Raw genomic sequence first — 22,064 nt, forward strand, 5'->3', positions numbered from 1 at the left:
CCAACTGAGCGATTCTGTGATTCTGTGACAGTATCTCATACTACAGCATCTTCATTATTGAAAGATACACTTTTTTTTTTCTTCTAGTATTTCATCCTACCAAATCTACTTTAATGTTAAAATCAGTAAGGCTTACCTACCAGCTATGTTTACATCCCTCTTGCCTCACTTCTCTCATCTTCCCATGATCCAATTTGGTACTTAAAATACCTGAGATTGCTAAACACATGAGTTCATTTAGAAGTGACTCTCCTTGTACCCTTCTGATTGTGGCCTATGTCCAGCTTCAGCTGCTGCTATTTTAATTCTATTTTATGACAGGGCTTCCTAATAATGATACTGAAGCTCAGTCTTTCTGAGTGTACTAGAACCCAAGAAGCACCATTTTTTTGTGTCTTACTGATTCTATGGGTGGGAATTTGTACATGTGTAATTTCAACCTGAGTTGCTTGGAGAGCTCTCAATGATAGTTCTTGCACAGATTTTCCAGGTTTCCTAGTGGGAAGCAGTTTTCTCTCCTGGTATCATATTGTTAAGATGTTAGTTTCTAGTCCTATTTTTACAGGTTTTGTTTTTAAAGTTATTATTACAGTTTTCTTAAAAGATGCAATAATGGAGACTTTATATAGACCTCTGGTTTTGGGATCCTGCTTTCTGAAATGAATTGTTTTGTTGTTGCTGATGTTGGGTTTTCTAACCAGTTCTTACATTTGAATTCTTTTCTGCTTATATTCTGTCAAAACCTTTCAAAAACAGGAAGAGGCAGTCCCATCATATCTTCTGGGAGCTGCATGACTATAGCAAAAGAACTCTAGCTGTGGTTTCTCTTTTTTTTTTTTTCAGGTCACCGTAATTTACAGAACTAGTTAATGGAAGACAAGTCCTCCCTCTTTTTCAACCCAGTGATTATAGTAAAATTCAAATAATTCTAAACACCATTTAATAGAATCCCCTTTAAAATAATCTATTTTGAAGCTTAAAGGGAGGAGAGAAGTCATGAAGTTTTGATTTGTCTGACTTGGTAGCGTTAACAGGCATTTTTCTCACATCGTCCCACATACTTCCCCTTTTCCCCCTTCTTTCTGGCACACATCTGCTAGCTGCAGTAGTGAAACTGAAGTAGTGGTATTGGTTGACAGTTGTGTTGAGGCACCCTTCAGTGGCCTTGGTCAGTCACTCTAACAAAAGAAACTACAGGCAGAAATTTCCTCACGAGTTACAGAATTCAAGCATAAAGTGTTCATATTTCTGGCATGGGAAAAACAAGTGCTGTAGGTAGAGAGTAGCTCTTCAGTGTTGGTACAAGGAAAAGGGTTAGTTTAGATGTGGATGCTGACACAGACTTGCTGCATCCAAGTCTTTCCACATGGGAGGCAAAAGTGTATTGAACTTGCACTTGAATACCAGTGTATATCTTGTAGTATCTCCAGCTAGCTATTCCTCAGAGGACTGTATCACATCTCTAGCTTCAACTGCCCAAAGTCTTCTTAAAACAGTGGTATTGAGAGCTTTTTGAGTGCTACATATTAGTGTAGAGCTGCTGGTGAGTTACAGCATTTCTGTGGCTATGTGGGTTCTGCTAAGGATTCATACTTGGATGTTTCTTCAGTTCTTTCTGCTGTCTGTATTATAATTTCCACCACTGTCAGTGGTTAGGATTGCAGTGAAACGGCATAATTGGTTTGAAACTGTTTTTGCTCTCAGGGCTTTTGTCTTGGCTGCTCTGTAGTTTTCAGAAGAGTTTAGGCTGGTGCTTTTCTTTGAAATCATGCTCAAGCCTTGTGGGGGACAGTGCTCAAACACTTTCTAGGTACTGCTGTTCAACTCCAGAGTTTGGATGGGGACATTATCAATGTATCAAACCAGTGCTCTGTTTAAAAAAAACAACCCACAACTCTGCTAATGCTTCCCCTGTGTGGTAATAGGTAAAGGGACAATCTAGCCATTGTGTAAGACTGTAGCATAGTAAATTCAAGCACTAATTTAGCAGTGTCTGGAGTTTTGGGGTTTTGTTGGGTTTTTTTTTTTGGTTTGGTTTGTTTTTTTAACCTTTGTGCAGTAGTTGAATAATTCATTTAAACTCGGCATAACAGAATATATGACTCCATATTGTGTTCCTGGGTGAATGGATTGATGATGCAACTTTTTACATGATTTGCAGCTCTGATCTTCTGTTGTACTAAGAAGGGACCACATCCCTGGCATGTGTCCCCTTCTTACCTCAAAGAGAACCAAAAAGGGAAAGGAGTGGATGTAGTACTTCTCAAAGTTGCCTTTATCGTAAATGTGTGAAGGAAACTGTGGGACTGTACTTTTTCTTTAATCAATTGCAGACTGTATATGATCTACACGGACAGCCATTGTGGATACAATCAACCGTGATATTTGTTTATTAGTATGAATCTGTAGAGGTGGTGGTACTCTCATCTCACTGTGGTCGTAGCCATTCTACGTGATCTCCCTACTTATCTGGTGTGTGATAAAACACAAAGATGCTGAAACAAGACAGGATCTGTCCCAGTATTGTAAATGCAGCAGTGTAGCTTAACCATGCACCTCTAACAAGACTCGTCATGAACAGATTTTGTTCATTCTGTGCTGTAGCCAGGTCTTGTAACACAAATTCACAGAAAATTTCCTTTTCAAAAGTATATCCAAACCTGACTTTTCTGTCCCCATCTGTTAGGTTTGGAGGGGGTTTTTGTTTGTTTGGGGGTTTTTGGGGTGGTTTTTTTTTTTGTTTGGTTTGGTTTTTTTTTCCAAAAGTTGTGAAGAAGCAGTTCTTTCCCAGGAGCAAAGCTGGGATGGAGGTGACACTGGGGAGGAAAGACTGGAAAATTACTGCTGTGTGGGAGAAAATTAACTTGTTTTCTTGTCTACCTCCTGCTCCCTCACTGACCTTATTTCTCTCCACAGCAGCAACACTCCCTAACACCCTGAGTCAGCAGCGCAATCTGGCACTCTTTCGAGCATTTTGCGCCATGAAGTACGCTATCTATGCTCTCTGTGTGAATTCACATAAGCATTCCAAGTGCAAAGATTGCGTACGCAGCATTCTTGGTGATATCCCTGAAGAGGCAACTTCTGGAGAACGAGCAGGTGATTGGCCTCCTTTCTCAGGTTCAGTAGCTTGTGCTTGTCCATTTGCTGAGCTCTGAATTATCACTTAGTATTGGGATAATATTGCACCCCATCTACATAAAATGTTTTTATTCAGTTTGCTATGGATGCTTTGCAAACCAAGTATAGTTGCATTTCTTTAAGGTGGTGTTACCTTTAGTAATAACAGGTATGAATAAGCTACCTGCCTTGTTCTAAACCATTTATGGTAATTGTATTAAAAATATAGTGCAAAAGGAAGGTGATATTAAGTATAAGATGGTAGGGGCAGGGATGGTTTTGTAAAAGCTTATGATTTCCCAGAGCTAAAACTGATTTAATGGCTAAAATGGTTGTGATCTGAGTTTGCACACTGTTGCACAATAATTGGCATTACTGAGAGGGAGGAGGCACGCTACCTTTTTAAATGTAAAATGCTGGACATGTATTTACTTGATTTGTGGAGGAATCTAAGCTCTAAGCCACTGGGACGGTTCCCTCTTCTAGGATTTTCTTAAAGGGCAGAGGTTGGGAGAAGGGACTCCTGGAAAATGTTGTAAGTATTCTTTATTTTTGTTTTAAATTGTACAGATTGCTCTTCAGTATTTCCTCAGTACCTTGTGAAGTGTCAGCAGTTCTTAAGGGGTGTTCCTGCTCCTCTGCGCCTGGAGGTTTTGGAGAATATCTTCTCCTTGCTTTTTATTTCCTGCAGTGACCTCCATACTGAGACTCTTCTACCTGAGGACTATGCAGAGGACGATGATCTTGACAAAAAAAGCACTACTGTGAGTATAGAAGGCAGCACTAGTCGGCAGTCTTCTACCTCAGAAAGTCCACAGCGCCTGATAGAGTCTGAAAAGAAATTAGAGATGCATCTGCCTGCTGCTCGGGCAGTTCACACAGATACCAAAGATCTTAATGACTCGATGTTAGGTGGCAAAAGCTGTGAAACCTCTAGGCTGAACTACCTGGATCTGAAGCACTTCACCAGTGGTGTTACTGGATTTTTGGTGGATGATGTGGCCATGGATGCCTTCCTCACATTGCTTCTCAACCACTTGGAAGAAATTCAGAGTTCCCTCCCATGGAACTCCAGTAACGTGCTTCGTGAAGAACTGGAGCTTGTTGAGTGCTTGAATCTTTCTGCGAGCAGAGATGCCTTTGGAAGTCGTGTATTACAGTTTTCCAAATACCTTTCTGAAGCTCATTGGCGATACAAGGTGGTGATGAGCAACAGAAATGCAGGTAGGCTTTGTATTTGGCACTTTCTGATATTTCGACACTGTTCTGTGATGGCTGTCCAAGCAGTGATCTCAAGACTTAGACTCCCTGAGCATCTTACTGAGGAAACACATTTTGGCAAATACTAGGAGAGTGATCTAGTTGGAGATCACCTGGTTCTTGCACCATTGTCCAATAGGAGTCACTCTATTCTGATCAGAAAGTTTGAGTTTTCTTTTTGCCTTCTCCTTTGTGGATACGTTACTTCAATTCGCTCATCTTTCTCCTGCCCCTTCGTTGCAAGTTACGTTGACAGTGCAGTGACATAAAGGAACATTGTGTGTGATGCAGTGTGAGATGGACTCATCTCATTCATGGACAGAATGTTGTTTTAGCTCAGTCTGGAAACATGTTGGGAACATGTATCAGAGGAAGGTGGATTATTCGGGGATGCAGACCACTCCTCAGGAGCTCCTAGAACAACATGCCTAGGAACATATTTCCCACTCTTCTCTATATCCTCTAAGTTGTTAGCCCTCCTACGGTCAGATTTCTGCTTGTATCATAGTGTGACTTACTGTGTACCTCAGACCATGCAAAGTCTGTGTCCCAAGAAAGACCGGGCAGTATGGACCTTAAATGTTCCAAGTTTCCAAATGTGTTAAACTTTTTCTCAAGTCTGCTTCTATAAGGAAGGGATGTGATGGGACACTGTTTGAGTAGACACTCCTCAGCGTTTGTACAGGACAGGCACCAGCTTTCTGTGGGATTCTGTACCTTTGAGTCCTGACTTCTAAAAAATGGTGAGAACTATATGGGTAATATCTTTCAGGGAAAGGTGGCTGGCTTTTCTTGACACTGCATATCTCTTGGATTTTCTGTCTCAAGGGGTGGCACCCCCATTACTTGCTCACTTCCAGAATTGTTGACTGAGTCAGAGTTCATACTGCCCTGCGTTACTGAAGAACCCAGTTGTTTCAGTGAAACCTTAATGACAAATCAAACTCTTTCTTTTACTATTTTAATTCTTATTCTTTTTGCCTTGTTTCTAGCTGCTTATGTACTCGAATTATACATATTTTTCTGGATAGATGGAGTCATAGGATCATTTAGGTTGGGAAAGACTCTTAGTACTCCTTAGGGGTGTGTGGGAGGGTATAGTACATTCTGACCAACATTGGCTGTGGATGTGAAAAACACAGTATCCGTTGGATTGCATCAAAGTTACTTCAAGCTGCTGGTTTAAACTTCACTGCAGAAGAGCTCTTAGCTGAGATAACTGTTTCCTGTAGGAGATTTGTCATCATAGCTCTGCCTATGTAGATGTGCTGATAGATTCCTTAAGGTAGCCAGAGAACCATATTTATGGCCTGTGCAGCTATTCAGTAATGTTTTTGTTTAAATACTTCACAGAACATCAGCTTGCAACTTCCAGGAGATACTGCTCTTTAATCAGGTGCTCCAGCTTTAAGAAACGAAGTAGATCTCAAAGGTACAAAACAGGTGGGTTGAGAAAATGGCTTGGAGAAGACACCTCTGAAATGTGCATAATTTTGCTGAGCCCATAGCTGAATGCAGTTAGGTTTGATGGACTAGGAGTAGAGAACTAGATTTATTTCCTTTAATTTTCTAACTGCTTTGAAGTGTCTTAGTCTAGTTCCACTTGGACTGAGGATGTTCTCCTAAAGCTCACCTGCACAACTAAAAGATAATTAATTTTAAATTCAGGTATTTAAATAACTTCTTTCATTCATAGTCTGATTTGGGACAGGGGAGAAGTTTGCAACTACAGTACCAATTCTTCCCTTTCCCCACTGTATCCAATGACTGTTTGGTATATTTTATTTTTCATATCACAATAGTATCTAGGATGTGAATTTACAGAAATTTGTGGCTTAAATTGGTGGCCTTAGGAGAAAACTGGATTCCTCACCATTTTTCTGTTTAGCCTCTAAAAGGTATGTCTGGTTTTGGAGTGAGATGTTCCAAAATAAGAAGCTTTAAAGTACCTGACATGAGTCTACTAATGAGCCACCCCAACATAGTCTCTGGCCTGCATTTTCTTCAATTTTTCTTCAAAGCAGTTTTTACATTTGTCATAGACATCAGTGATGGCTCGTTTCAATACTCTTGAAGATCTCTTGTGGTTGCATGATCTGTTATTTCCAGTATGTTTTAATTACATCATCTAGAATAAGTGCATTTAATGTGCTGGTTTTTATTTTTTTCCATTTTAGATTGGAAAGAGGGAACTTCCAGTCCATCATTAGAAAGTACAAGTAGCGAGCTGAGCACCAGTACCTCAGGTATTAAGCCACAAAAGTTGTATTTCTTTGTCTTGTCAATGTGCATGATCAAGTATTTGCATGAGATCAAGTATGCATGATCATGCATTTGCATGACTAGTTAATGTGGATTACTGCTCTATGCAGGACAGAATTAGAACTTTTCATTCTCAGGGCTACCATTTTTGGCTGACCTTTTCGTAATTAGAATAGTATATATACACATATATATATTCTTCTGGAATAAGAAAATTAGATTTTTTTCCTGATATTTTTGGCTTTCAGGAGGTGGTACGCAATGTAGTGATGAGCAAACCATCAATAAAGCTAATAGACTGATAGTCATGTAATCTAAAACATGCTTAGGCGTGCTAAATTGATTTAATAGTTCCAATACTTAAGATTTCTTCCTTTATCCATATTGAACCAATGCCTTAGCATTGCATCCACAATATGTAGTGGCTAAACAGTGTTATATGTGGATGAGATCCAAACTGAAAGTTCTGACCAGATATTGAAATATTGTGAGAATTATTAACAAGATGTTTATGCTGACCTCTTTACTTTAAAACTTCCTTGCAACTCTGCTCCTGTATTTTTGTGTTAAATATGTGAGGTGGTGTTGTCTGATAGTTGGCTGTTAGCTGGTGAAATGCTTTTTCCATAATCGTATACTGATTAATTCTGTTGTCTGGCAGAGGGAAGTACTGGTAATGTGTCTGGCTCAAGTGATTTGGAAAGCAGGGTGAGACCACAGCAGCAAAACCCCCTCATTCCAATGATGCTTTCTCCACCGGAATCACTATTAGTTTCTTGTATTTTGAGAGGAAACTTTGTAGAAGCCCATCAGGTAAATGAGTTGCATGTAGTTTGTGCAATTAAAAATTTAATTTGTTATCGATGTTTGTGGTTGTGACAGCTGATGAAATTCCTGCGGCTTCTGCATTAGCAAGCACAGGGCTGAAGCATCTGCATTCCAAGTGAAAGGGTCACATCAGAGCTAGAAGCAAGTGAAAGGGACAAAGATATTCCAAACCCACATCCCAAGGATGCTGGGTTTTATTTTCTTGTAATATAAAAATGCTTTCTCTTAACGTGGGTTCTCAAAACATGAAAATGCTTGATGAGAACTGGCCAAGCTCAGTGTCTCAGCTGAATGAAGAACACACAGAGCTCATGTGAAGCCTCGTGAGAAAGCAGCATCTGAACTGCTTACTTTAGTCAGTGCATCAAAACCATGTCAGTCTGCCACTTGTAAGCTCAGCAGAAACATGCAAATATTCCTTGCCCATAGTGGAGCCAAAGTGGTGATTGCACTTATTTGAAGGAGGTATGTTTTGAGGCTTAATTCACAGTACTGAAAATAGGCAGAAAGTCTTTGTTAGTCTTCACATTTATAGTTCTTTGTTCCCTCACAGCTATGCATACCATTCTCTATGTGGCTTTTGGGCTGATGCTCTGAAAAACCATTCTGAGGTACATCAGTGATTGGATCCTCTGCAGAAAAACAGAGTGACCTGGCTGGGTTTCAGGTAGCAAGATTGGAGCAGTTAGTGTCATTCGAGCATTGCCTTAGCAGCAGGTTACTGCCCAACTCATTAGTTCTGTTTGACATCAAGCATGCCACTTCATCTTCTTCCTGCTTACAGGACCAAAAGAAGCATTTGTTTTGCTTTGTAACTGAATTTCAGTATTACTGGTGATAAAGAATTCAAGCTATGTTTGTGTTCTGTTGATTTGATAATTTGAACTTGCACAGTTGTGCTTATCCACTCAGTGTTTAAATTTCTAGAAGGTATTCCTTGCTGAATAAGAATTTGTTTAAAATTGTTTACTTTGGAGACCCAACTTGATAGATTTCTCTTGTTACATAGTGTGTTGAAATCATGAAGAGTCATTTTGAAAGGTGTGGTTTATGAAAAATAGTTCAACTCTAGCCTTGCATTGAATAATAGTTACACTTTATAAAAATAATTTTAAAATGTCTCTAAGGTTCTGTTTTTCAGGCATTTGAAACTCTTTAGAAAAAACCCCCACCATTTCAGCCTGCTGTGTGTCTGGGAATGCTTTTTTATTCCCTCATCTCCTCTGAAAACCCCCAAAACTCTTTGACCTTTGAAAACTTTCTGCATGCTCTGTATTTCCATCTATTTTTCAAAGGTGGTCTTGATGTTTAATCTGGATTCTTCGCCTTGCTATGGTGAATTGGTTTTCATGGAGCGCTACCAAGAGGCGGTACGAGAAATGGCAAGAGTGGAGCATAATATTGAGAATCAGGCATCAGATGGCACTGGAGGCATCAGGAAATCTAGCAGTGGCCGTTCAACGTTGCAAGCTATTGGGAATGCAGCAGCAGCTGGTAAGGATTGGAGTTTTTTTGAGGTTTTCTCATAAAAGTTGAGGAAGAAGTGGAAAACAGCAGAAAGCAATTTGAGTGCTGTCATAATGAGTTCAAGAATTGTTCAGAAGAATAAGTGGTGGTTCTCTGACTTAAAAGGAGACTAAGAATGCTGAAATTTGCTGTTGATGCCCAGTTAGTTTTATCCATTCTGCAGTAATTGGTCCACAAATCAGGCCTCCTCTTGAATTATTTTCCTAAAGGATTAGAGAATAATTATCCATGACAGGATCTGAGATAAATAAGCTGTATAATTAATGATTGTGTGTTTTGCTGACATATGTAGGTATGGTATTTTATTCCATCTCGGATGTTACTGATAAATTGCTTGCGACTTCTGGAAGTCTTACCCCTACTCTCCAAGAAAACTTCTGGATCAGCAACATCCAGCTGGAGCACACTGATCCTCTGCGGGACGTCCTTGAGGACCTCAGTACTTCAGCAATGGCAGCATTTGACCTAGCTTGTACTCAGTGCCATCTTTGGAAGACATGCAAGCAGCTTTTAGAAACAGCAGAAAGACGACTGTACAGCAGCCTTGAAACTCGGGGTAGGCTTTTGGGTTTTGTGTTTATCAATGTGGGCCTGGGAGTGGAAAATGCCTCTCTGTGCTGTGTTGTTTGTGCTAACACCCAGGTCTTCATTAAATCTCATTTCGTGTTTTCATGTTAGTTTCTCCTTTTTCCAATCCTGACTTTTATTTTGTCCTCCTTTGTGAAATGACTTTTCCAGGCCATCAACCTGATTGTGCTTTACTGCACTCTGAAGGTGTGAAGGGTTTCCCAGCAATTCTTCAGCAAATAAGTAAAATTCTCAACTACTCCTGCACATCACAAGGGCAGTCCAAGCCAGGTAGCATCCTTTGCTAATAACGATTTCTGTTGAAATGTGCTTAAATCAAGTTCTTGCCTTTTGTTGCAATAGAAAATTAGAACTTTTGAATTTTTTTTAAGCTTAGTATTTAAAACAAAAAAAGAGGGACGATGTCCAACTCAATTCTGAATAAACTGAAGCACTTTGAATTTGGCAAACTGATTGTATTCCAACACATTTTTGGTTCTGTCGGCTTTTTTTGGTGCAAAAATACTTGTCTTTGTTACAGTTGCTGTTTCTTTCTCCCTCTTTGTAGAGGTCTCAGATGAGAAAATAGGGAGTCATTTTCGATGCAGTATTGTGGATCTTCTGCAAGCTTGCTACCCTGCCTTGACTGAAGAAAGTATTACTAATGAGATTATTTTATCACAAAATCTGGATCAAATCCTAAAAGCACTGACACATGTTGAATGTTCTATGGGTGAGTTATTTTTGTGATGGGGAAGACTGACAAATGGATCTAAATTTTTGTTTTGGCCTGTCCAGACAACTCTAAATTTAGTAGTAATGCTCTTTGACATATACGTAAACATGTATTTTTGAAATAATAAATACAAAGTGTAAAATGTGTCTGTATTCTTAATTTCTGAGCATTGATTTTTCAGAGCTAAAATTGTGAACTTGCCAGAGAAGAAAGCAAAATACAAACTAGTACAGTTGAAGTTATTTGTCCTATTTTTCTTCAGTTCTAAAAAGGAATTCTTTAAGTGTGTTTTAACCTGACCGTTTACAGATAATTAAGTGTACTCTTACTGTTGTTCTTTGTTTTTCAAATTTTTGTTGTTGGTGGTTTTTTTTAAGAAAAGGCAGAGAAACTTGTAAAACTATTGTAACATAATAATACCTTGCAGTTTTCATAGGGCTATCATAAAATGTCTCATGCTTTTCTGAAGAAGTCTTCCACAGTTGCCGTTCTCGGAGCTCTTCATTACTTAACACTGAGGTGTTTTCTTAAGTTTCTTCTTTTTTTTTCTCCTCTATTCACCAAATTTCTAAATGGCATGTAGGTGTTTGTAAATATTTAAAGATATTTGTATGTTTAATGAGCAAAAATTTAGGAGAGCTCTAAGGGCTAAATGTTGCAGAGCACAAGGACTGGTCAACATCTGTGTCTTAAAATAAGCTTATGTGTTAATGACAGAGAACTAGATATATTTTAAGCCTACCTTACTGTATTACTCTTCATTTTTGGCATTTACTACTTACTTGAATGTTGGATGTATGTCTGTTCTCTTGACCCAGACTCTAAGGGGAGCCTGCTTGGCACCTTGGTGGAGCAGGCCTCTCTGAAACCTGCGGAGCTGGAGAAGCACCTGGTTTGGAATCAAACACAGCTTCTGCTGAGGACTCTTGACCAACATGTCCAGACCGTGCCGGAGAGCAGCCCGCAGACCAACTTTGTGAGGGCCTTCTTTGACTACATCACTACACTGGCTGCTGTTGTGTTACGAAGCCTGAATGCAGAGCTAGGTGAGGGGGTTTTGCTGGGAAGCCTGAGCCTAGGTGAAGATAACCCAGACCATGCAGACTGTCCTGATTCTAGAAAGTAATTGTGCAAAAAGGGTTCCTTGCCAAATGTGCCTACTGCCTGTGCATAGACAGATTTTTTTATTTCAACTTATTATAGCACTGCTGGTTTTTAAGTTTATTTCTTAACACCTGGGCCACCCACAGCTAAGATAAAATAGCTGATGGCAGTAGGAAAATGACAACAGTAATGCTAACTACCTACGCAGACTCTGCTGTTCGTTTAAACTAAATAAACAACCTCAGACCTCCAGAAATTCTGATCACTCCCCTGTAATGCGAGATTGATTTTTCGCATCCAGTGGATCAGCATGCTGAGCACTTTTCAGCTCCATTAGAGTCAATGAGTGCCTTGCTGCTTCACAAGATTAAGAAGAGACTGTGTAGAAGGCTGTGCAGAGGTAACCAGGCAGACTTTTTTCATAGAATCAGCAGATGGTAGCAGCCCGTGAAAAGAAGCTCACCATCAGCACATGAAGCTGTCAGAAGAACTGAACCATTCACTGTGATAGGAGAAAAAAACCGCTTGTCTGTTTTTTAAAGTTGAGACTAATTGAGCTGCACAAATGTAAAATACTACAGTACTGATTTCAGAGAGTACCTCCCCAAGAGAATATAAAAAGAGCAAAGATCTGTTTTCAGACTTGCTGGTTCAGCTCAGGTCACTACCATGCCAACAGTAACTTCTCTATGGACATGATTCAGTCCTCATGGTCTAACTGTCAAAGCAAAAAAAAAAAAATTAAAAAAAATTAATGTGCAACATTTAAAGGGCTGAGTGAGTTCTGAGGAAATTTTAGTTTACAGTAAGAGAAAAAGAAAAGGTAGCTGTACATCTGTGAGTTCCTTCTGCCTTTGCTCACTTTGACTTGGACAGAGCATGGACTCACTATTCTATATCCAAGGACTTCTCAGAAACCAGTACTGCACGTTTTCTGTCTCTCACCACAAATACATGTTTTGGTGGAAGTTTGAAGTAGAGTCACTAAATTTGAACCTAGATCTTGCTTTAAAGGCCAAAGACTCTCCACTCTGTTTTGGTAATAGGTCCAGTGAAATGTTAGCCAGTGGTGTCAAGTTTGAGGTGTATCATAATCATACATACCTTGCAGTTTACTGTGGATTTTACCACATTAATGTGAATGTAAACCTGTGTGAATTTAGTCAAAGAAGTTTCAGACTCAGGCTCTTAAAATCTGTGTTCCAAAATAAGGCTTGGTTAGTGTATTCAGCTAATGTGAGTGTATTATAATGAATATTCTGATTTTTTTTTTTTTTTTTTTTTTTTAAGACACAACTGCAGAAGTGAAAGTGGGGAACCCTTTCATACTGTTGCAGCAGAGTCCATCTCAGCTACTCTCGCAGCTTGTGTTTGAGAAACAGGTCCATCCTGACAGGTTGGTGCTTTTCAGATTATATTTCTCTAGGTTATTTTGATGTTGTTGACTTTGGGCCTCAGCTGGGATTGAATTCTTCCGTGGCTGCTTAGCACAAGTCGTACAGCCTGCTGTATCCCACCAGCCAATCACTTAATGCTGCAAGCTTTGGTGTGCAGAGAGGAGCTTAGTCAGTGGCTTCTCTACCAACCTGAAGATTTTTGATAGGAAAAACTGCAACCCAGTTGTGAAGAGAGAGTGCATTTATGTGAAATTTTTAAATTGAATTGTGTGACAGTTCAGAGCAGTGGACTTGCTTCTTAACATTGTAATAAAATGAAATAGACTGGTAGAGCTTCTTAAGAATACGACTGGGTATGGCTCTTGCCCTGGTCAGCAGGTAAACTGGATAACATAAGGTTCTTCCATCACAGATTACTAAATGATGCTGGCATGGAAAGTGTCTGATTTGACAAAGTAGCTCTTAAAAAGGTGAGAACTAATGGTGAACCATTTCAGTGTGTTGCGTTTAGGTAAAAGACAATGTTTGAGGAGTAAGTAAGTAAACGTATGTACTCTTCTCCTGTATGTCCCTCTGGAGAATATTAGGTGGAGCTTGTGTTCACAGAACATTTGGAAGATTTATGAAAATATGTAATTGTAAAGTACCTTTTATATGCATTGGGTAAGCTGATTCTGTTTTCAATCCTGCAGACTTTCATTTCTTTTGGCTAAAGAAGAATTGAACTTGAATGTGCAGCAAGTTATTGTTAACTGCTGCTGTGAACCACTGTACTTGTGCAGTGCAAGGCTAAAGAGCCAGGCAAGGTCTCTTCTGACAAACATCAGCAACTTAGCACACCAGTATACCTACCACTGCCTGCCAGATGTTGAAATACCTATTCACAATTCTTCAGTGACCTTTGAGGGTATCTCCACTCAAGCCTCATCATCTGTGAATGACTTGAACCAGCACACACTCACTGCCTCCTCCCTGGACTTCCTAAAGTCTCAGTCGAAACTCATGGCCACAGTGGCATGTCTAAGTGCATCTAATATACAAAAAAATCCCAGATCAAGTTTATCTTGGATGGAATTTCGCGGCAAACGGGAGGTGCCCTTAGGTTTGGAACAGGTTTCCAGGGAGTGTGAAGCATTGTTGAAGGAGTTCCCAATATTGCAACAGTTTCTTCTTGCTATGTTTGAGCCACTTCAGAATCAGCAAGAGGAAGGTGGCAGTTTGGCTACTGTCTTGTCAGGGAAGACATACATACCACTGGCTCTCCTAGGATTGCATTCCAGCACTGCTGTTAAGGTATTAATGGGAGTCTTTGAACAAGCTCTTGCTGCAGAGGATTGGAACAGAGCTCTGAAGGTCTTGGATCTGTACAGTCAGGATGTGGAGGAGATGGTCAATGTGAAGGATGCTGTGCTGAGCTGTGCAGCTGCTGAAGGTAAGAAGGATTAAGTCAGGCTTTTTCCCCTCCTTTTTTTTAATGAAGAATACAGCCTCGATTAGAAGGTGGAAACTGAGGTTGTGGTCCTTGGGCAAATCCGAAGACAGAAACAGATCCCTTTCTTCATGCTAGATCTACTTTCTCTGATGGTGCAGTTTCTGTTCTGCAAATGTCCAAATCCTGACCAATTTAATAAAAGAGAACTGGAATGCATCTGTGGTGTTATTTTTATGTGAAGAGCTGAGTACTGTTAATAGAACATCTCTTACAGCAGTGTCATTGTCATGCATGGATGATGTATCCTGTTAAAGGAGGTACCTTTTGGAGTCTAAAGATAGTAAATGATCCATGCTAACTTTTGTTACTTTCCAAGAATCTGACACTTGGGATAAATCTGGATAGATTGTTCAGCACTGTAGTGTCTCCTTTAATGATGCTATTTGATGAGGATTTTTTTTTATTTTCTAAATTACAGAAACTGAGTTTCAAACTAATAGTTTGTTTCCTCCACAGATAAGGATGGTTGGCAATACTTGTTCCCAGTAAAAAATGCAGTATTAAGAAGTAGACTGGCCCTGCGCTGTCTGGACAAATGGCCCCTTGATGTCTGTTTGGAAATCCTAGCTTATTGCATTTCTGGTTTGGGCATAGCTGATGAACTGAAAGCCAGTCTGCAGAGCAGGAAGAAAGAACTTCAAGTTTATCAAAAGGTACAAAATCATTCTTTAAGTAACCAGTGAGATGAAATAGGCAGCAGGAGCCCTTGGCTCTTTTTAAATTGTGATAGCTTTTTGAGTCTTTAATTTAAAACAGTTCATGTGTTTTCAGTGCAGTAGTAGCTGATTAACATTCTGCTTCCATCCTTCTTAACTTTCCCACTCTCCTGTTAGCATTCAGGTCTGCAAACATGATTAGACATAAACACTTGTGTAAGGCTGCTTTTTTTTCAATGTATTTGTCTTTCCACTCAATACAAATGCTGAAGCCTCTGGAAGCTTTCCATGGCAATTCATAGTTTTATAAACTTGAGAGGTGTAGGTGTCGCCAGGTAGGCGTGGTGTATGAGACCAGTGGTCTAATAAGAGCGACTGTATTGCAGTCAGCTTTTCTAACTGCAGAAACCCAGTCAGACCAGCTGGCCTGGAGCTCAGCACAGACTGAAAAACCAAGCAGAGCAAAATAAAAAAACAGAGTCATAAATCCCTGCTGAGCTCTCTGTCTGGTGTTGGTTCTGCTAACTGATGGCTAACTTAGCTGTCCCTCTGTTAGTGCCAGTAATGTTTGAAGTATACATGTACTTTTTCATCCATTGCTATCTAGTCTTTTAAAAAACTTCCCTTACGAATGTGCTTTGTAGACTCATACCTCTGAGAAAATTGAGAGATAAATGTGAATCTCTTTTTTACTTTTTTATTTGCATGAAGCAACTCTTGATGTGATCGGCTCAGCTGATTGTTGTGGGTAAAGCTTTTAATTTGTGCTACCCTAATATTAACTTTTTCAGATTTTGAATGTGCAAGATGAACCATTGTGGAATGACTGGCAGGACCTGAAAAAAGCCTGCACTGATGACCCCCAGGCCGTCATGAATATCATTCTGAAAGCAAAGGTTAGGCATTGTCATGTGAATTTTGTTGAATTACAATGCATTAAACTTTGAATAGATAAATTTGTTGAAATAGCATCTTAAAAACACTGATCAATAGTGATTACCTGCGGAGGAAGGATTCCTTTATTCAGTTCTGTGCTACAGAAACAAATACAGATCTGTGTTTAATGTCAAGATTTACAAGTAGTTAATAATCCTTAAGTTTGAGTTACAATTCTTACTCCGAGATACAAACTGTTCTTTTCTCTTAGTATTTTGAAGACTTTAATAGCGTGGCTTTTGACATAATACAGGCTTCATTATTGTATAAGTACTAATAGTGCAAATCTGTCTGGCTTTACTGTGAGATGAGAAGGTATTCTCAATGCAGGCTGTCACTGACAAAATTGACTATTATCTTCTTCCCCATGTCAGTCTAATTATTTACTTTTTGCATATGGGAGAGGAGTCTAAGTTTCAGAATTTCTTGAGAAGTTGATTATAATTTGGGAGAAACAGCTGTATTGGAGAGAGTAGTGTTTGTCCTTCTTTTATTGATTTAATTTTACTTTTTTAATTCTTTAGGATTATGAGTTGTGTGAGGAATGGGGGCACTTGTATCCTGTCCCAAGAGAAGACTTGATCAACCTTCACCGTGAGCACCTTCTCCACTTACTGGAGATGGGAGACATGGAAAAAGCATTGCAGGTAATAGCAGGACTCTTTCAGCCTTACGTCCATAGGTCATAGAAGTTGAGAACCATTTTCTTTGCCTTCTTCATGTGTGTTCTAGTACATTTTCATGGCCTTTTCGGTTCCTCCCTTATGAGATGCTGTTTACTTAGATATGCTTTCAGGATCCTTGTTCTCCCCTGTTCCGCTAAAGTGGAAATCCAGCTCGGCAGTCTAGTTGTTGGAGCTGATAGCATAAATGTCACTTACATGGAAATACAAGGCTGCTTTTATTTGAAAAATCACAGTGAAGCATTTCTGTGCTGATTAGACAGAAAAAACAAAAGTGAAACTAATATCATGAATTGGTCAGTTGTGCTTCAGTGCCCAAATTAATGGAGAGTGTAAAATAAAGTGCAGGCTCTTTGGGGCTACATAGCTTTGAAATTATTCTTGAAGCAAAGTGTGGCCTTCTCATCACTACAGCTTCTGTCCCATTCCTTGCTTAATTTTTTGTTTGTTTTGATTAAAAAAATATTTTTAGTAATAAATGGAGCAAAAAGACAATGAATAGTCTATAAATGGATTATCTAAATCATCCTTATATATGTAAGATGCTTGTGCAAGTTTATTTGCTTGCTGGATCATTGTAGGGCAATAACCTCTCATAGACTGCCTGTTATAAAGACTACTTTCTAGGAATGTAATAGAGATTCACTGTATTTTGTTTGTATTTGTAGCTTTTACAAAGAATTGAAGACCCTGGTATTTGCCTTGCCATCAGTGAACGGTGCCTTGACCAGCATCCAAACTTGGCAGCCTCTCACTTCTTGGCTGATTACCTCACAGCTCACTTCTACGTGAATCTGACAACAACACGCCGTCATGAAATCCAGGCACTCTATATGGGATCAAAGGTGAGCAAAACTCCTGCATTGTAGGATTAGTGGCAATATAGAATTATATAAGTAATTTTATAATGCATAATATGCACTTAATATATAAAGTCTGTAGATTTTACCAGAGCATTCTCACCATATCAGGTCTAAGATCCAGAGTCTCAGAATCCAAAGGAAGGTTAGAGATGGCTTAAAACTTCTCTGCTCCTCTGTCTTCACAGTTCCTGTATTATGTGGTGGTTGTAGCTCCCAATATGAATGGAGCAGCCTTGTGTTTGAGCTGTAGGGAGCAGAGGAATGCACAGACTAGAAGTGCCAAGGGGGTAGATAAAATAAAATTGCAATGTTTATCAGGACCGTTGTTATCTTTGTCCCAGTGAAAAAGAAAGCATTCTTAACTTATTCTCTGTGTCAGAAACACTAGGTGTCTTTGACACTTACATGGCATGTTTTTCCCAAGTGTCTTCCAAAGGTAGTATCACTCCTCTTTTTGGATGGCCTTTCCCTTTACAGAAGTCATACAAGGTTCTGTGCTCAGCATGGGAATAGATACATTAACCAGTAGATTACTTTAGTCAAATCCTCTATATGTAAACAAAATGTTTTGGTAATGTATCTTTTGTTGTAGGACTACAAATAGCAGCTTGTTCCAGTGTGTGGACTGGGCTTCCTGTTTCCTTACTTGTCCCTTTTGAAGGTGTGATTTAATTTGGGAAGTGTCCATATTAACTGTCCATCTTTAAGGCAATTGCTGTTATTTTTTGCTCTGGGTGTTTACTGAAATGTTGGAAGGATAAGGATTTGGCTAACATTTCTTTTATAAGCTTATTTTTAGTAAAAGAATGTGTTCTGCCCTGCTACAGCATAGTTGTCACAGCGTCACAAAATGCTTTTCGCTCTTCAGCTGCCTCTGAAATGAAGCAGTGTTTTGTAGAATGGGAAAGTGGAAGCTAAGTAATTTCTGCAAATCCGCCAGGGATTCTGTAACAAAAGTAGGAATAGGTCTGAGAAGTCCCACCTCCATTTTTTTGCCTCTGTATGTTATTCCATTCTCTGCATAAGCTACTGTGCTAGTTTCTTGTCTTTAGTCTCACAGAAACACAGATTTGAAGATGCATAGTTTTAACATAAGCTTTTTTCCTTGTGTCTCAGGTGCTGCTGACTCTGCCTGAGCTGTCCCGTGTTAACTACTTCCACCTCTCCTCCAAGCCACTGCTCATGTTGGAACAGCTCCTCATGAATATGAAGGTGGACAGTGTAGCTGTCGCTGTGCAGACACTGCACCAACTCTTAGCTGGACAGGAAATTGGTTTTACTGTAGAGGACATTGACAATTTGCTCTCCAAGTATGCAGAAAAAGCTCTCAACTTCCCTTTTGCATTAAAAGAGAAGAGATCAGGTGACTGACTGTGAGAACAAGAAATGTTGCGCCACAACATTTTTAGTTATGTGCCTCCAGTTCCCCTCTAGCCCAGAATATGTTCTTAAAGTCTTTGCCTTTCTTGTAAACAGATGTTCTCAAGGACCAACAGCTTCCAGAGTTCCTGAGACTTCCTTCTGTTGCCTCTTCTTGAAGTCTTTTTTTTTTTTGTATGATTTTGTTCAATTTTATTTAATTCCTGTTTAAGGCAAAGTCACTGATGACTTAAGCAGTTCTAAAACCTGCAGCCAACTGCATCTTTCCCTGAATCAAATGAGGATTTGCTTGTCCATAGTCTTTCCTCCTGCCAGAGTCCTGTTCCTTTTTTTGTATAAGAGGCTTTTAAACATGTAGTTCTATTTAACATTTTCAGCATGGTTCTCCTTTCTGGTTTGCCAGTCCCTTGTCATCCGTGTTATCTTTGATGCTCCTGCATTTGACCGTCTCCTTTCAAGGTTTTAGAACTGGAGCAGCAGAGGGTGCTGCAGATCAAGTCCAGTGCTTTTATTTCACTGTATTATAAGTGCACGGCGTACGTGCCTATCTGTATCTATTAATGCATATGGGACCAACTTGCTTTATGCCAGTTTCCAAATGTTGACTTCATTTCAGTGTTTGAAGATGCAGCTCTTGCTAACATAAAAGCATTAGGCTTCTCTGTCTTTTCCTGGCAAATGCAAACTTTGCAAGCATGTTCCTTCTACTGAAACGTGAAACATTTAATATTTGCCATAAGCGTTTTTTGTCAACTAATTGTTTTCACCTCTGATACTTATTCTCTGCTGTATTATGCCTGTAGTCCATTGCTTTGATAAGGGTGCCTTTCTCTGTGTTTTAGGTCATTGAATTTTATATTGTTTTGCATGAATTGTTGTAGGTTAATTTTCTTGAAAACATAGTAATTGGTAATTCCATAGCTAGTCCTGTCTTGTGCTGACATTCGTACATACTTCTGTAAGCAGGTTCCTCTAATCTTTGTAAAATTAGGTAGATGTGTGGTCAGTAGATTTTTTCTGATTTTTTTTTTTCTTCCCTTTGTCCTAGTTTCTCTGATACGTTTCCAAGAAAGTCTCAATCAGGTATTGGAGTGTGAAGTGCTGTCTAAATCGGGATCATCAGACCTATCTTCTGTCAGCTTTACTGGTAAGGTTACACCTGTTCTTTCAACCTGTTCTTGTTTGTTTTATCACTTAAGTATCTGTGTCCCACCGCTTAATATTAACTGGGGTTGCATTTTATGCAGGCTAGTAGGTCTCTGTGGTTGGGTGTTTTGGGCCCAATTAAAAGAAAACTTAAAGGTGAACAAGTTTGTGGCTTTGTTTTGATTTTTGGTAGGTATCTACAAAATATCTGAAAATCATCATAAAACCTTTCCATTACAAACCTTACAGTAAAAAAGAAGCCTGAGCAGACCATAGGAAACAGGACTACATCTGCAGGAAAAGAAAAATTACCTCTTTGCCACACAGCTAGGTTACTAGTGGATTAATGGTGCCACAGGTTAATCTTAGTGTCGTGGCAGAGTTTGTCTGGAAGCCCATCATTGTGGTACTTCTCCCAGTCTTCCTGTTCTTTGTTCAGTACCTCTTTTTTTTCCTGGGTCTTAACTTTGGTTTTACAGTAGAAATCTCATCCATGTTGTACTTTTTTTTTTCTTGTGGCCTGAAGGCAATAACACACCTTGTATTGTCTGAGAGGCTCTGCTCACAGTCCTCAAGTGCAAATAGAAACAAAATAAATTAAGCCAAAACAACTGAAGAACATTTGTGGCTTGAAAACAACCACAGATCCTTCTGTAGGTTCTGTTCAGCTTCTAATGCAAGAGATGCACTCTTCAGAAGATGCATAACGTGAGAGCTGCAGAGTCTGTGCTCTCAGGGAATGACTAGCAAAGGATATCCTGATTTACAGTTTAGGATGTCTGAACTGTTCTCTGGCTCTGTATCCTGAACTGAAAACCCTTGCTTTGCCTACATGAAGTGACAGCAGCATCCTGGATTGGGCTGCATAGCTCTTCAGTTTTTCTCATAATGATCAGCCTAATATCTGTACGTTGTTACAAAACTTGAATGCATTGTCCTCTAGTGTTCCTTTGCAATCCAGTATCTGCTTGGATGAGCATGACTTAGCTTTATGGCAATGGAGGATTTTTTCCTTTTTTAGTTTAGTATTCATGTTCACAGAAGGTGGCTTGCAGGGCTGCAATGACATGTTGAACTTTTTAATTAGCCTGTAATGTAACTGGCTCACGTCATATAAACTAAAAGCCTGTTTAATGCTGTAGACCTGATTCATTGGCAGGGTCAAAGATCTTGAAGGCCAAAGATTTAAACTCCTGCCTCTCTGAACTGATTTCCCCACCATAGATTAAAGGGACCAGAACAGGGAGGAATATACTGTTGCCAGCCATACCACACCTCTCCTGAGATAACAAAGAAAAGTCTCAGTCTTCAGGAATGTCAACACTGGGTATCCTTAAGATTATATTTTATGCTATATTGCTTTTTGGTATCCATATGCCAGGGTATATTTTTTTTTCTTCCTCTAAGTCTCTGCTTATGATACAAGAACAGATGTTGACGAGTTGTATTGTACTTCTCTAATTGGTATGGTAAAAGTCCATTAATAAGTATGTACTCTTGCTTAGCAGTATTAAAGTACTGTAAGTTTACAATCTTATGATTTTAGCTTAAAGCATATATACGTTCCTTACACAATGTTATTCTGCCCTCCTTGATTGAAACGTGATGGTAGCTGTCCTGTCAGCCAGAAAGATCTTACAGCCTCAGTAGGTATGTAGTGTTTTCTGGTATTCAACACTCTGTTAAACAGCTTAAATGCCATTGTATGTTTTTCTTGGCCTGGCTCTTTTTAAGGTGTCACCATATCTGCAAGTCCCAGAGACAGAAGTCTGCAGCAGAATTTGTTTCCTCAGGAATTTGTGCCTCCTGAGAAGCCACCGCCAAAGCAGCAGTGGATACCTGATGACACTGAAAAGATATGTATGGTTTGCAAAACTGAACGCTTTACTATGGTAAGGAGCTGAAAAGAAGTACAGACATTTCTAGAACTGTGGCCTTAATGTGAACACTTGCTCATAGTGTGTTTCCTAAGACACAGTAGGTGCTTTAGTGAGTTTGTCTGCATCAGTGTAGGCCTGACAAGAGTGAGAGTACTTCCATATTTAACCATTAGTTTCTGTTTACTGTAGTGAAGGAGACTGGCAACAGTTATCTCTTTGCAGAGTCC

At 39.4% G+C, this 22,064-nt stretch overlaps 1 protein-coding gene across 1 annotated transcript in view; it reads left to right on the forward strand.

The window, feature by feature from the left end:
- Positions 1-2,916: 2,916 nt before the first annotated feature.
- Positions 2,917-22,064, forward strand: part of ZFYVE26 (zinc finger, FYVE domain containing 26) — a gene marked incomplete at its 5' end in the record, with an annotated part of 33,790 nt that continues 14,642 nt past the window's right edge. The window contains 19 exons of the mRNA XM_010184223.1: positions 2,917-3,099; positions 3,691-4,344; positions 5,734-5,823; positions 6,558-6,626; positions 7,304-7,455; positions 8,766-8,964; positions 9,290-9,553; positions 9,736-9,855; positions 10,133-10,297; positions 11,119-11,346; positions 12,695-12,800; positions 13,494-14,233; positions 14,750-14,946; positions 15,741-15,845; positions 16,410-16,532; positions 17,237-17,413; positions 18,548-18,794; positions 19,860-19,958; positions 21,692-21,849. Coding sequence (XP_010182525.1) covers positions 2,917-3,099; positions 3,691-4,344; positions 5,734-5,823; positions 6,558-6,626; positions 7,304-7,455; positions 8,766-8,964; positions 9,290-9,553; positions 9,736-9,855; positions 10,133-10,297; positions 11,119-11,346; positions 12,695-12,800; positions 13,494-14,233; positions 14,750-14,946; positions 15,741-15,845; positions 16,410-16,532; positions 17,237-17,413; positions 18,548-18,794; positions 19,860-19,958; positions 21,692-21,849 — 4,076 coding nt within the window. The remainder of the gene's footprint in view (positions 3,100-3,690; positions 4,345-5,733; positions 5,824-6,557; positions 6,627-7,303; positions 7,456-8,765; positions 8,965-9,289; positions 9,554-9,735; positions 9,856-10,132; positions 10,298-11,118; positions 11,347-12,694; positions 12,801-13,493; positions 14,234-14,749; positions 14,947-15,740; positions 15,846-16,409; positions 16,533-17,236; positions 17,414-18,547; positions 18,795-19,859; positions 19,959-21,691; positions 21,850-22,064) is intronic.

The sequence above is a fragment of the Mesitornis unicolor genome, unplaced genomic scaffold (genome assembly GCF_000695765.1).
Source record: "Mesitornis unicolor isolate BGI_N332 unplaced genomic scaffold, ASM69576v1 scaffold17265, whole genome shotgun sequence".
NCBI classification, from domain to species: Eukaryota; Metazoa; Chordata; class Aves; order Mesitornithiformes; family Mesitornithidae; genus Mesitornis; species Mesitornis unicolor.